At 44.5% G+C, this 14,900-nt stretch overlaps 1 protein-coding gene across 3 annotated transcripts; it reads left to right on the top strand.

Moving 5' to 3' along the window:
- Positions 1-315: 315 nt before the first annotated feature.
- On the top strand, positions 316-14,725 carry LOC131137339 (la-related protein 4). 3 transcript variants are annotated; one of them, XM_058085172.1, is made up of 17 exons: positions 316-883; positions 2,574-2,685; positions 2,899-3,057; positions 5,709-5,790; positions 5,872-6,008; positions 6,090-6,193; positions 6,282-6,392; positions 6,491-6,544; positions 6,629-6,838; positions 8,847-8,947; positions 9,117-9,158; positions 10,465-10,692; positions 10,762-10,816; positions 10,903-11,058; positions 11,130-11,263; positions 11,340-11,541; positions 12,535-14,725. In XM_058085172.1, the coding sequence occupies exons 1-17, from the start codon at positions 767-769 to the stop codon at positions 12,928-12,930; spliced, it is 2,400 nt and encodes a 799-aa protein (XP_057941155.1). In that variant the 5' UTR covers positions 316-766; the 3' UTR covers positions 12,931-14,725. The 3 variants fall into 3 exon arrangements, with proteins under 3 accessions (XP_057941155.1, XP_057941154.1, XP_057941156.1); XM_058085171.1 differs by having other exon boundaries at positions 2,574-2,691; positions 12,535-14,724; XM_058085173.1 differs by lacking the exon at positions 9,117-9,158 and having other exon boundaries at positions 2,574-2,691; positions 12,535-14,723.
- The last annotated feature ends 175 nt before the right edge of the window (positions 14,726-14,900 follow it).

The following is a 14,900-nucleotide window of genomic DNA, read 5'->3' as shown; positions in this document are numbered from 1 at the left end:
ACATGGATTAGCTGTGCCTCCAGCATACAGCCTCCGGCCACCTGTTATTGGCCATTGCTCCTTGTAGGTCACCTTAACCTTCACTGTACCTCTTTCAGCTTGTTAAAGTGTCATTCATTGAGCCATACATCACAGTGTATTTCGCTGGCCAATTATAGCGCTACCAACAATACTTGAGAATTGTAAGAATTATTATAGCATGTTTCTAAATCTTTAAATAAGCAATTCAAAGTGAAGTTTGCGTGGAAAACTACAACAGCAAAACCGGAAACGGAAGTAAATCGCAGAGGTCATCGAGAACTCGCGGTGGCTGTTGGGAAGTCGGCGGACTGTGTGCCTGCGCCGCGGATAGGTGCGTGCCCCCAGTGTCCGCTCCGGTCGCCCAGCTAGGAATGCGCCTCCCTAAGCTGCTGTACGGCGTTCTAGTTGACAAAGTGACCGAGGACACTGCGGCGTGAAAAGGGTCAGGGCTTTGGGTTGTATGGCATTAGAATCGCAGCAATAGGCTACACGTTTGATTCATTGAGCTAGTTGACGTTAGCCATCTCCGTTGATTCATAGCACGCTAGGTCCCTTAGCATACCCGCTAGCCGGCTAGCTAGGGTACAAGTGTGCTAGTTTCCAGGGTGTCGCCGGCCGATCCAGAAGAGACAGACAGCAAAGCTGACTGCACAAACTCGCCGACATTTCGTAAAGAGGAAGCGGGCGGCAGGTAGGCAAGGGGGTCGGGAGAACGCGACGGTGGGAAGCGTGTCAGGAGCAGCTGATGAGTTCAGACCAGAGCGGAGAGCCGCCGCTGCTGCAGGAGGAGGCTGATCCCGGACCGAAGACCGGTGGGAAGGACGAGGCTGCGCTGAGGAACGAGGGAGGGTCAGGCGGCATGGTGAGTGAGGCCTCTAATGGCGAACTCGGTAGCTCACTAAACACGCTAAACCCATTCAATACGCATCCCTCTTCACGATTAGCAGGTTTTAGCTAGATTTAACGAGAGAGAGCCTCAACTCAAACCACAAAGTTTTAGTTTGTTTTTGCCTCGATGTGCACGCTGTCATCAAGTGATATTGATTACAATGCGTAGGCAGTCTTGGACAAAGGGCACATACGCGCACACACCCGCACTTTTAGTTAGACCCATTTAATTTGTAACCAGTATCGTTCCCATCAGACGCTTTGGCTTCACTGCAGTCCTTCCACCACGCAGCCAGCATAGCGTTAGCTACCCTGTGGGACTAGCAAGCTCATTAAGTCGTTTGCTGAGTAATCATTAGCTAATAAGTTATGAGGTACCTTGCAAGTGTGAAACATCTTTTTTAAACTCTCATACAGTTGGCTGAGCTCTCACACTGCCTACCACAAAAATGTATATCATTATTTTGAACGGAATGGGGTTAAACGTTCATTCAGTCCAACGTTGCTGTTAGCCAATCGCGCTTGCGGCTAAGCTAGGCGAGCTAACGCAGTGACATGCGTTGCAAAGACCGGCCTGGTGCTGCGCAGCAGTCAGCTGACTGGACGGGGTCATACTTTCTGTGGCCGATGACACAGACACGTACTGTATTGTCCACTCCATCACTAATATTGCTATTGGCTCAACTGTTCTAAACGCCGTTTACAAAAAGACTCTTAAGTGTTATCATCTGACAGCTGGTCTTGTCAGGCCAAGGCCGTTCCAAGCAGGGGGGCAGGACTGCTTCTGTTTGCAGGTTTGCAGGTGGCCAATGTCAAAAGAAGAAGCTGGTGGATTAGTGGACTTTTTCACCTTCCTCACTCAATTTTGTTGAACATATTGTCTGCTTTCCCAGGAATTACATATTAAGAGTCAAAGCAATGGTTTTGTCACATAACTTATGATCACCCTCCCTTTTTACACAAAATTAGCATATAATTATGCAACATTTTTGTTTGTCCTCCTTGCTCCTGGATAATGTCTTTATGACAAGTATACAGTCTTGTTGCTACTTCATTATATATATTTACATAATCTATTGAATCACTCCTCCCTATAAAGCCTTATGTGTAGCCGGATGTGCACCTCTGTCAAAATCTGCTCGAAACAATTCTTAAAGGTTGGTAGGTCTGTTAGTGTCTTTATTCACGCCTGAATGATATTAGTGCCAGAAATTCAAATAGTTAGTTTGTACAGATGAATATCTGGGTCTCAAGATCCACCCCACCCGAGGTTAGCAAGGTTAGCTTCCATCCATCCATGCAGATTATGAAACATTGAGTCAACGGTCGGACAAAGTAGCGACACACACTTTGTCTTTATCTTTGAAACTGTTTGTTTTGAAAGGAATTCACCCTTTCTGACTGTTGACATCAATGAAGGCTTTCATCTCGCCACGGATGTGATAACTGATCACTAAGAATCGATTGTTTAGCAGCTAGCAGAGGCACTGTTGGTTAGTTACTAGTTCGCAGTCTAAATCCCTTTTAAAAATGTCTCAACGATATCAGTTTATCTTCGTTAGTCAAATGCCCAGCCTTTTTTGTTAGATGTTTCCTTTCACAACATCTGCATGTCATTCTTTTCAGTGCTTCCATTTTTTTGACCAGATGTTTCTGCATTGAAGGTCACATCTAAGGGTACCGGTCTCAACCCCAATGCCAAAGTTTGGCAGGAGATGCCCATAACCCCCAGCGAGGCTGTGCCAAACAGTCCCCATTGGCCCCCCTCGGACCTCAGTGAGGGTGAGATCTGCTTCCATTTGCTTCCATCTACCCAATGAGTTATCATCTATGCCCATGTGTCAACTCGAGTTTTCCCCGTTTGCCATGTTTTCTTGATATGTAAACATGAGTGGATGCATACTAGTAAGAGCCTCACAGGGTACAATGGCATCTACAGCAGTCACACTGAAGGATCTAATTATTGTGACCCAATGAAACTCTTTGCAGAGTACTTGGAGCCTCCATGCGCAGGCTGCAGGCCGTACACCGTGGGATTCACAGGCCTGGATAGCAGCAGCTCCACAGCAACAGCTGAGATAGCAGTCAATGGAATGGACCTTCCAGAATTGGGCTATTCCCCTGCAGAGTCCACCATTGGGACCTCAGGTTTGTCAGGCCACACCGCATGGCGCCTCAACCACACACAACAACTCACACCCTATATTCATCCTTTTCTTTATGTATATATAAACAACGTGTGTGTGTGTGTATGTATGTATGTATGTATATGTGTGTGTATATATATATATATATATATATCCCCTTGCTTGGCTCGGCATGGCTCTAATTGGTACTATTTCCAGTACCCTGTCAGCTCATGTTCCAGGCTTATATGGGTGATGAAAATCAAAACATGTCATGGTCATTTTTGGGGATCCACAGCCAAAAATGATAAAAACACTTGGCCAATCAATAACTGAGCCCACCTGAGACATGCTAACATTTGGGGATACAAAAACGACAATTGTTCCAAGGTGATAAGCGTTGAGTTTGCCCACAACAACAATTGGTACATTACATTCCAGTCCGACACTGATGCTCAGCAGGTAAGAGCAACCCTCATCCATGTTCCAGGCTTATATGGGTGATGTAAATCAAAACACGTCAGTCATATTTGGGGATCCACAGCCAAAATCAGGGCTCTACATTAAAAACAAAAATTACTTGCCCATGGGGAATCCTTAAGGTGAGAACTACTTGCCCGAATATGCTGATAATTCATCAGATAATAGTACTGATGCATTGTATTTGGAGGAATGTCTGAAACGTATGTTAACATGGCATGCCATACTACCTTACACATCGTAGTCGGTAGTAAGCAGTGATATTTGTAAGTTGTGCACCACAATGAAACATTATTGAATAGACGCATTTGTGTACTAGTAAAGTGTTTTAATCCAGAAAAAAATGCTCAATGGTCAAACAATAATTTGTGAAGCAAAGGTGAGAAAAATACACAGAGAAATGGAACCGCTAGATTTTGTAGCTTGTGCAAAATCAGCACTTCGTATTGGATCTGATCGGTGGTGTTTCATTGTGACCACTTAAAATTGTCACAGCAATGTGATTCACTCGCCTGTGCCATCATTTGATTTGCTGCCGCCAATAAAATACTTGTTTAGGAGGCACTGTTTCATCACTTTTTGGTTTTTCCTTCAGAAGTTGTTAAGAATTAGACAATGTTGGCAGGGACGCTATGACAGGTGTTTTCGTAGTCAAACGATCGCCGATTGGTTGATCGCGAACAAGAACAGGTGTGGGTGAAAAGCGGGCAGTAGACTACGGACCGCGGTCTATATAAACTATTCTGATTGGTCCATTTGAAGATTTGCAAGGATTGGTTTGCAAATTACCACCGGAACAAGAACCGCTTTAAAAAAAACTCTTGGCAGTATGGCATGCCAAAGTGCACTTGCCTGACGGGAATATCGCTGATTGGATTTACTTGCCCGAATTTTGTTTTAACTTGCCCCGGGCCATCGGTACATCATTATTGTTGAGCCCTGAAAATGATACAAAGAAACACTTGGCCAATCAATAACTGAGCACACCTGAGACATGCTAGCATTTTGCACGACGCCATGCATCCTTATAGTTCAAGATTCATAGTTAGGTCCAATTTAAGTGGTGTGGCTTTTGGTCTGCCCAAGTAGCATTTCACCTCAGAGGTTGTACGATGGAACATTTTTTATTGTGATAGCTAGTGTATGAATTAACAGCAATAATTGAAGATGGCCGGATGTATGATAGCCAAGGGGACAAATATTGTATAGGCCTTTTCCATCGCCACACATTCACTGCCTGCAGGTTTTTTCCGGCAAGCTGAACTCAGCATGTGAATGGTAGACTCACTCAGTGGGCAGGTTCTGTGGTTGGATGGAGATGTGCCAACTGGTGTCTCCGTTTGACACACAGTTAAACTTTGTAACTAATCCTGCTGCTTCTTAAGAGAACAGGGCACACCCGACTAAATACAGATGCTTTATTGTCACGGGTTACTTGAACAGGCCACCCCTGGGTTTATCAATCTAAGAAGTCACCCATGCCATTCCAACTGCATATGGAAGATATTTAGCACACTGCGCTTTTATTTTGAAGGACGGTCACAGAAGTATGTTCTGTGTGTAAGTAGAATGTGTATTTATGGCTAAGACAAGTTGCGTTCAAAAATAAAGGTGCTTCTCGTATTATCACTCAGAATCTCTACGTCTTCATCGGACGTTGTAAAACCTTCCTTACATTAAAGCCTTAAAACACGCCGTGGTGAAAACATACTCATCCAGCCCGAGTTGCGCGCACACGACCGCATGGCGTGTTAAACTAAGCTAACCCTCACTAGCTTCGTTCACGCTCTGTAAGAGGAGATTCAGCCAACTTTTACCAGCATTTATCACCATTTCAATCCGTTTAGGTGGGGAGTCATTAACTCGACTTGTTTGTTTATACGATATAAGTCAGTTTCTTACACACAAAACAAGGCATTAAACATGAAGATTCTGTGTCTTTGAATGCAAGCCCTCATGGATCAACATGATTACAGTGTGATTCCAATGTTTTAGATTTCTAGACTTGAGATATTGTTTAGATGTGATTTAAATGTAAACACTATTTGTTGTTCATACATACGAATATATCATGTTTCAGTTGGTTGGTAAAATACAGTAAAAAGGCACATTTCACATTGTTGCAAATGGCGACGGATCATGATTAATTTGATTCAAATGTTTCATCATTTTACTGCCCTCATATTGACGTAGAGTCCAAAACTGAAGATCAGCCAGTCTCATCTGAGAACATACGCGAGTCTCTAAAGAAAGAGCTGGAGTTTTACTTCTCAAGGTAAATGTTTAGTTCATTTGCAGTAACCTTTTGTTGTATCTTGAGAAGAGGACTGATCTATTTAAAAAAAAAAACATTCAGAGAGAACCTCTCCAAGGACCTGTACCTGATGTCTCAGATGGACAGTGACCAGTTTGTTCCCATTTGGACTATTGCCAGCATGGAGGGCATCAAGGTCCTCACAAGTGACATGGAACTCATCTTGGATGTCTTAAGATGTAAGCGGCATGTTTCAGCTTCCCCGTGCAAAAAATGTTTGTAATGTAAAAAAAGAAACATCTACTGTTGTCCCCTCCCAGCGTCACCCATGGTACAAGTGGATGAGAAAGGGGAGAGAGTGCGCCCCAACCACAAGCGATGTATTATCATACTGCGGGAGGTCCCCGAAACGACACCCGTGGAGGTAAAATAGTCCTTCAATGAAAATAAGCAAAGTGAATGTGTTTTATTTGAGATGGTGCCTATGGTTTACTACGGTTGACCTTTTTTAGGAAGTGGAGTCACTGTTCAAAAACGACAACTGTCCCAAGGTGATAAGCGTTGAGTTTGCCCACAACAACAATTGGTACGTTACATTCCAGTCCGACACTGATGCTCAGCAGGTAAGAGCAACCCTCATCCATCAGTTGGAACAATACATCCAAGAATTTTCAGAATTAATTCAGAATTTTCTTAGGATTGTGTGTCGTTGTCTCTCTAGGCCTATGAATACTTGCGAGAGGAAGTAAAAACATTTCAGGGAAAACCCATAATGGTGAGTGGAAAAGCCCTTTTTCTCTCCTTTGGTTGGGTCTGCTTGTCACCTAATTGGACTTCATTTCCCCCCCCCCGTTGACAGGCCAGGATAAAGGCCATCAACACATTCTTTGCAAAGAATGGCTATCGTAGCATGGACAGCAGTCTGTACTCTCAGCAGTCTCAGAGCCATTCCCAGTACACTTCCCCCCTGTTCATGCAGCACGTCTACCCGCAGCAGCAGTACCCGGTCTACGGCATTGTGCCTCCCACTTGGACACCCTCGCCAACGCCATACTTTGAAACTCCTTTGGTGAGACATGCACGTGTTGCAAATCTGCTTCCAGAATCCTCGTTCCAAATGACATAATGAATCCAATGTTAGGTATTCATGTTGTGGTCGCTCGGCCCATGTGATGTACTGTAGATGTGTGGCAGGAAACTACAGGTAAACCTGAGTTACATATACATATGGTTCTGTCTACCCCCCAAATGTCTTTGAATGTTTCTTTTCTTCCCTTCCAAAGTTTGGAGCTTCACTGCCACCCAATGAGGGTCTGAGGGTCAGGGGCACTTAAAGGGGTTCAATTATGTTCTTTTTTTCTTTAACCCGCATTCAAAGCTGTACAGTTCTTCCAGAATTTGCACCTATTCAGCTTATTTTCTCTGGATTTTGGGTCCCAGCAAAGCACGATCTGTTTGTGCCGTTAACTGTTTAGGAGTTAAGTGCACAGTGCCTATAAAGACTTCTGGTTTGTGCCGCCAGCTGTATAGAAGTTTTTAACATGTAGCCATAGGTATTGAATTCCAAATCCAATCTGGAAGTGGAGACTGTACAGTCTGAAGTTTCTCATTTAGCATTTTAGCATGGCTGCTAATTGTGTTGGGAAACGACACTTAGCAATGCCGCTCCCTGTATACAAGCACTTTTGTTCCATTAGTTACCCCAAATAAACAGTTAGCACCCTGATAAACTGTTACTTACTGCTTCTCCTTCTGACTCTTCCACACCACCAAGTAACGTTGGAAAGGCATAGGGCTTCAGCAAGTGTGTGGGCTAGTCCAGCTGCACAGTGGCTCATGTCCACTAAACAGTTGTTGTGGAAAAAATTTCCATCATCCTAAGTAGGATAGAGAATGCCTGAAATAAATACATAGCTCTGGCAGTTTTTATTACCTTTGCAAAACAAAGGGGTCAGACAACACACAGTATGCATGGCTGTCTGTAGGTGTCTGGCCAAGAGTGGCCTCTTGGCGGGAACTTTTATACTCCATAGCATGCAAATGAATTACATTACAAGAGAAAAGAGACATTCTGGTCACTCCCCCGATGCCACCCTCATGTATGGGGGTTAGTCTACACACCCTTTCTTCTGGCACGGTTTGTCACACCCATGTGAGATAACCTCCTAGGGTCAACCATTTGGTGGGACCTCTTGATGTCCCCTTATCCCATGAAGGTAAAGCTTTGATGAAAGAATGACCTCCTCCGACACTGCCCCTAACCCCAGGTTACAGATAGCCTCCTGCTGTGCCACCATCTTTGAAGGGACAGCAGGATGTGCTCGGATGCAAATGTTGAAGCTCTATAAAAGGCCGTAAAGTAATTCAAACAATGTGTAAACTATGTTATACCTGTGAAATATAAATTTTCCCATCACACAGTCCAGTGTGAAATGCCCTTGACAGATGAAAATGTATTTCTTTTGCTGGTAGGGAATCAGGAACTCTTGATTGGCGTCTTTAGGAATTGGAAGCAAATGTGGCGTTCCCTTTCGAGGCATTGCTAGCAAGTAAACAGAGAAGCGGAGCTTGGGGGAGGGCGGAGAGTTTATGTATAAGGAAGTCCACCCCTCTGTGACATCACAAAGGAGCAGTTTAACCACGCCTTTTGAAAGCGAGCATTTTGAGCCATCCCAAACTTCTTTCAGGCCTCACTTCCAAATCCCCAAACCTCATTATCTCAACCTGGTTTAACACCAGAATACAACATTCTAATTATATTTATAGGTCGGAAAGGTGGATAAAGGATCAGATTGGTCTACGTAGATCATATAGCCGGCATTTAACAGCTTTACTAATGTCTTCAAGACAGATTTATTGTGTGAAAATTAAAGCCTGACTGATATTTGGGGCCAATACTGATTTTGGGGTCTGAAAAAATCCCGGTTTATGGCCTCCATTGAAAATGTCTGTTCAGGAGCAGCCGTTCAAAGTGTGTAAGACCAAATAGCAGAAATAATAGTTGCTGTTTCCTGCTTTATCGTGTCTGCTTTGTTAGATTAGCAGTTATCTGAAGTGAATCTGATTTGTTTCTGCAGGCACCTTTTCCCAATGGTAGCTTTGTGAATGGATTTGGCTCTGGACACTATAAAACTGGCTCAGCTTCTCTTAATATCGCTCGGCCTTTCCACAGAAATCGGTAAGTGTTCTTCATTTGGTCATTTACATTTTGCATAAACACAATGTTAATTGTTGGAATGTTTCTTTGTTTGTACTTGTGAGCAACGATGACATCAACTGTAATGCGATATGATAGCTACTACATTGAGTTCCATTCTTCACGCCCTGTCTTCTTACTATCCCCACAGTGTCCCCCTCTATTCAAGAAAGAATGTAATAAATGCCTTCAGGTACCCACATTGTCTTTACAATAAACTTCATTGCTACCCTCATATATTCACATACGGCAGCCAAATGACTCAATCCAAATCTTTGGGTAGCCATTTTTTCTGCCTAAAACCCTTTTTTAGGATTAAATTCCTGTCAGGGAATTGGGTGGGGGGGTCATTTGAGAAATAGCAGCAGCTGCTGAGATTGAAAGCAATTGGCTTTTCCACTTGTTGCCACCCTGCTTTTGTTACATGACATGTAACACCTTTCCCTTCCATCCTAATGAACCGTGCATCCTGTCTTATCGTCTTTCTTCCCCTCTGAGTTTGACTTCTTCATCCAGGCTTTCATCACCATTTGCTATGTACTGATGTTCTTTAACAGTCCAAGTCAACCAGGCTCTTTTGGCAAGACAACAGCGCTTCCTGATTTTTGGCCATACACTTCTGCTTCAAAAAGAAATATCTCGAAAGGACTCGTCTTCAGTCAGACCCAATGATGAAATCATGACGCTGAGAGGGAAACTGAGGTGTGAAGTAAATGGCTTTGGTTCTCTCTTTCTCTTCTCTCCTTTCGTTCTGTCTCTCCCTCGTTCTATCTGTCCTTGCTTGACAAAGTCAGGTGCTTCACTCCCGCCCCAATGACTATTGAGATTATGAGATCTGAGGGTCATAGATGTGCAAGATCAGTCCAGGCTACTGGGATTTTTATTTTTGATTTCGCTCGGCTGCCATTGTCTCTGAAACATGGATTGCACTCCCGTCAACATTGACAACTAGAGAAGCACTGTGAGAGCACAGACAGCTGCCAATCGCTATTGTTCCCCATATTGTGAATATGAAGTTTTTGGGAGGTGACGGTGGAGTACTCATGGAATGCCTTCAAGGTTGGCAGGTCTGTTTTTGCTAGCGGCTGCTTTGCTGGTTTCGATTTTGACTGGAAATTCATCTGGAAAGCGTTAAGGCCAGTGAAGTGCGCTAGTTGAGGCGCTGTTGATTGGGTTTTAACCCCTGGATAGCAGCCCAGGAAGGATATTGTCCGCTAGCTGTGCTGTGTTTCATTACATGTCATTTAGACCTGCAAAACAGATTTTTTTTCTTTGAAGTAGATCATCATTGATTCATTTTACCATAGTTGATTACCCGGTTACTGAAATGTATAAAAATGGCCATTCATACCAATTTTTTTGAAGGTGAATAATTGCAAACATATTTCTGAGAAAATGGGCTCCACTTGAAGCAGAAAGCAACGCAGGAAACGCTGGTTGCCGGTTGTAATTCCAAGCGCAACATTTTCAATTGGCGATTGCATGTTCATCTGCTGTAGAAACCACGTGAAGCCCCAGGTGAGGACCAATGAGTTGACATCGTCTATAACTACCATGCCCTTGGAAAGTCTGACAGGACTGCGCAGTCCACAGCCCCCTCTCCCCGGCCCCGCCATCTCCAACCAAGCCCAGACAGCCTCTGACCTGAGCTCTATGTTCTCACATCTCTCTTCCTCGTCCTCGTCCTTGGACCCAAATGATGACAGTAGCATTGCTGCACGTGGACGGTAACAAAGTGTTTACTTCTATTACTGTTAGATGGGGGGTTCATGAATTCAACCCTGTTTGCATTTCAGACGGACCACCACTTACAGAGGAACACGGAGGAGGCGAGATGATGACCGCACCATGGTACAAACCTGACAGTTTTTACACAATAATAAAGTCTTGCAGCATCCCCAACCTTTGTTTGGCTACATGTCCATGTCCTCCCTCAGAGGGGAACGCTGGCAGAAGCTAAAGTGTCACCACCCAAGTTTGACTTGGCTGCCACCAACTTCCCTCCTCTTCCTGGCTGTGTGATCAGCACTCAAGGAGAGCCAGTCCTCGAGAACAGAATGTCAGATGTTGTTCGTGGCTTGTATCGGGACAAGGTGGGGACAAAAGCCAAGAGCAGCGTTGTGATATTGGGATTTGCTATAATGTGTGTTTGAATTGTTTTCAGATTGAACCGATAAATAAAGAAACAACTCCAAGTCCAAGCCAGTCTGCGGTCACCGAGGACGGTTTGACAGGCTCAAGTCCCACCCGGACTTGTGCGAAATCTGTCACACAAGCACTTGCACCATTGGCCCCCAGGTAAGTAGCGGCTTGACAAGTCGTATGGTCTGAAATACTGTCGCTGCATGGGTGTCTTAGATGCTTGTCTTGACAGTGGGGCCTGTCAGGAGAAGAGGGTTGAGCGGCTGGAGCTCAGTGTTCCAAAAGCCACCCAAAGCACACCTGTTCAAGCTACAGCCAGGCCCCCCTCCACACAAGCCGTGCCTAGTGCCAGGCCTCAAGCATCTACTGCCTCCACCCTGGCGAAGCCCAGCACGGCAACACCCGCTCCTGTCGCCGTTCCCGCCCTGACACAGGTGAGAAGTTTGCGCTCTCTGCTGGTAGCACTTACCATAGTAACGTCTGTCTTTGCGAATTCTTTCTTGGTGCCGTTTTTTTTATTAAAACAATTGGCTTCTGAAGTTCCTTTTCCATTTTAAGGCAACCCAACTGAAAAACAAACACTAAAGAAGGATCTAGAATAACAAAATGGGAGTGTGTGTACAGTGCTAATGATGTGGATGTGGATCCTTAATGCCGCCTATGGAGAACATACAAACTCTTTTCTGTTCCAAAAATGCTATACTAAATACTAAATACTAAAACTTGCAGTTATAGTTAATGTTCAAAGAGCTAAAATATTAAACATTTGTGGTGGAGTGTGTGCTAAATAATGGTGACTTAAACGTTGCCGGACATTGCAAGTCCATAGTGTTCATCAGGTTTTCCCAGCTGTTTTTTCCATACAGTATATTAGCAATGTGATGGGTTGCTTCTCCTTTCATACGGAAGGCAACAGGAGGTCAGCAGGTATGGCACGTATTCCTCATGTTGGAGTTTGTGCCATCTTTTAAGGTGGTGCTCTGGGTCGGAAGTACCTCCATCATATGAGGTTACTGCTGATTCCTTGCCAACTTCTTCCACGGCAGAAGAGGTAGCCTGTTTGCTTCAACTGAGCCTCCAGGCTTCTGCTCCCTCCTGCATGCTGGCATGAGGGAGATGCAGGTCAAATCCCGTCCATATTGATATATCATTAAAGTAAATATAGATTTCTTTTATGGCCCAGCCCTAGGATACATCTATTCCACCAACAAAGCCTGCTAATAAAACACTTCCAGCCAAGTTTTATATTTGTGCCGTGACCATGAAGTAATGGGTACATTCTGACATGGAATACAGCAGTATTCGCCATACTTTGGCCATTTGAAGCATTGCTGGAACGTCATTGAGTTGACATAGCGATATAGAACGAAACGCAACATATAGCGTTAACTTTTCTAAACATTTCCTTTTCCCTCCCTCCTGTCCAGGAGCCCCGTAAGCTCAGCTATGCCGAGGTGTGCCAACGGCCTCCCAAAGAACCCCTGCAGGCAGCCCCCCCATCCGTATCCCCCAGCAGCTCCGCGTCAGGCCAGCCTTTGCGTGAGCTGCGTGTGAACAAGGCGGAGGAGCCGGGCTCCAGCGGCGCTCCTGGCGACAAGCACGAGAGAAGCCATGGCAGGGATGCAGGACGGGAGTGCAAAGACAGCCGGCACACACGTGACCGGGACTCTAAAGCCCACTACCGCAGTAATGGCCCCAGAGGCACGGGGGGGCTCAAGTTCCGTGACCAGAGGCGGCCACCTCTACCACGACGGCACTCTCCGCAGGGAGCCTACAGGCACACTGGCAAAGAGCAGAATATTCCACCAGTGTCGCCCAAGTAGAGACAAAAAAAACTTTATGACTAGAAAAAAGATCTATGAAAATATACATGGATATATATGTATAATTATATCGAAAAGAATAAGATAAAAGCAACAATGTTATGGTAGCTACCTTCCCCTGGAACTTGTCCACAGAAAAGCTTTTAACATGGCGCTAAGAACAGGACACCCAGGACCTCCAGGCAAACGGTACCTGAACTTACAGGAGTGATTTGAACGGAAATATGACTCGTACTTGGCCTTTAGCGGTAAGTGTGATTAATGGAGGTCATTTATGCTCTGCTTGGGAGAGGTAGGTTGCTGATTTATCCGTTTTGATTTGAAGAATAAGATGTTGGGTCTAAGAAGAATATGCACTAAAACATGCATATGTCATGTACATATACAAAGATATCACTAACACACAGCGAGGTGTACTGTCCCTTGTGTGCTTAGGTCTGCAAGTATGACTGAAGGTTGACTGTTTATGCATTGATTGTTTTGTGCTACATTGTGCTGCTGCACTGATTTAATGAAATGGAGTCCGAGGTGGCGAGTCGCAGTTCTGGTAACGGAGGCTGTGCTCTTCCAATATAACTCAATGACGTGTTCTGCGCTAGTATTCCTGATGTGGGTTTAAAATTGTGATGGTCAGACACCAGAAAGTGATGCACCTTTGTTTCAAGATGAAACCCACCTTTGGGTGTACCCTTGTCGCATTGGGCCGGTGTGGATCTGCAAGCCTGGTCCAGAGTTTTCATGCTCATCCTAATGATGATCCGGATGAGTTGAGAACGTCAACGATCAGTCAGGATCTCTGTTTACATGTTTGTTTAGTGTAGCAGGGAAGCAGAGTTAAGTGACTGTTGCGTGCACTTGATATTCCCAGGTGAGTCACAGGATATCCAGGTAATGCTTCAATCTGTGAACTGCAGCACCGTGTTCAGATGGGACACTGGTGCTGCCAAAGGATGATGGCGGCGCTGTGTTTGGCAGCCAAATCATGGATGTCCAATAATTGCCATTCTTTGCTTGTGCTGCACGCCAGCTGCCTGCGACGATGTGTGCTAAATGATGGACTTTGAGAAGAGCGTAGAGGTGTAGTTGGCTGTGCTGTTGACTAGCTGTTGACTAGATGCGTCTGTGGGAGCTTTCAGTTGCTAGTATGGAATCCACGGTGGCAGGCTTTGGACGGCTTGTTTGTGCTTTTAGGGTGAGTTTGCATTTTTCTTTAAAAAAATGGTTAACTTTAGAATGTTGAGGTTTGTCTCACTGTAATACTTTTTAAATATTTATTTTAATTTTCTCCCAATTTTGATAGGCTGGTTTCCCCTCCCGGTCGTGCGAAGTTGCGTTGGCAATGAATCAAATCATGCCTGGCATTTGGAAACTGTTAATGTCAGCCGAGACAAAATACTTTGCGTTGAATTTGGGGATGGGAAAGGCAATAAGAGTAACTGATCACTGGCGTCCTTATTTTGCTTTCATGAATGGCTTTTCAGCAGATCGAGATTTTGTTTAATTAAATAAATGCACTAACTTAAAGATGATTTTTCTCAATGTGTGAAATCATTTTTAAATGCATGGTTGACGGGTTTCATACACTTGCAGAAATGAACCCCCCCCCAGCCCCTATTACACACACACACACACACACTCGGGCGCCCTTACGTTTGGCTTATTTAGTTCATTTGATTTGGGGTTGTCAAAGGAAAGGAAATAGTTAATTGATCAAACGAGTGTTTGACATACAATCCTACAACTGTAACAATTGTCACCAAAAAATAAATTATTTTGATTTGGCTTTCTTGTCTTTCTTTTGCTCCTCTCGGCAAACTGTTTACAAAATGTATTCATGGGCTTTAAATGGATGATGAATATTTGACTAAATTATATGGGGATAGTTATAGATTAGTGATATTGAATGCAAGGTTGTGTGTGTGTGGCCGATGGCACGGCCTGTGGCTCCTCCCAGTGTGGACGGCCCCAAA

The sequence above is a fragment of the Doryrhamphus excisus genome, chromosome 10, assembly GCF_030265055.1.
Source record: "Doryrhamphus excisus isolate RoL2022-K1 chromosome 10, RoL_Dexc_1.0, whole genome shotgun sequence".
NCBI lineage: Eukaryota > Metazoa > Chordata > Actinopteri > Syngnathiformes > Syngnathidae > Doryrhamphus > Doryrhamphus excisus.
Note: the sequence above shows the minus strand (reverse complement) of the source record. Positions and strands in the feature narration are given on the sequence as shown.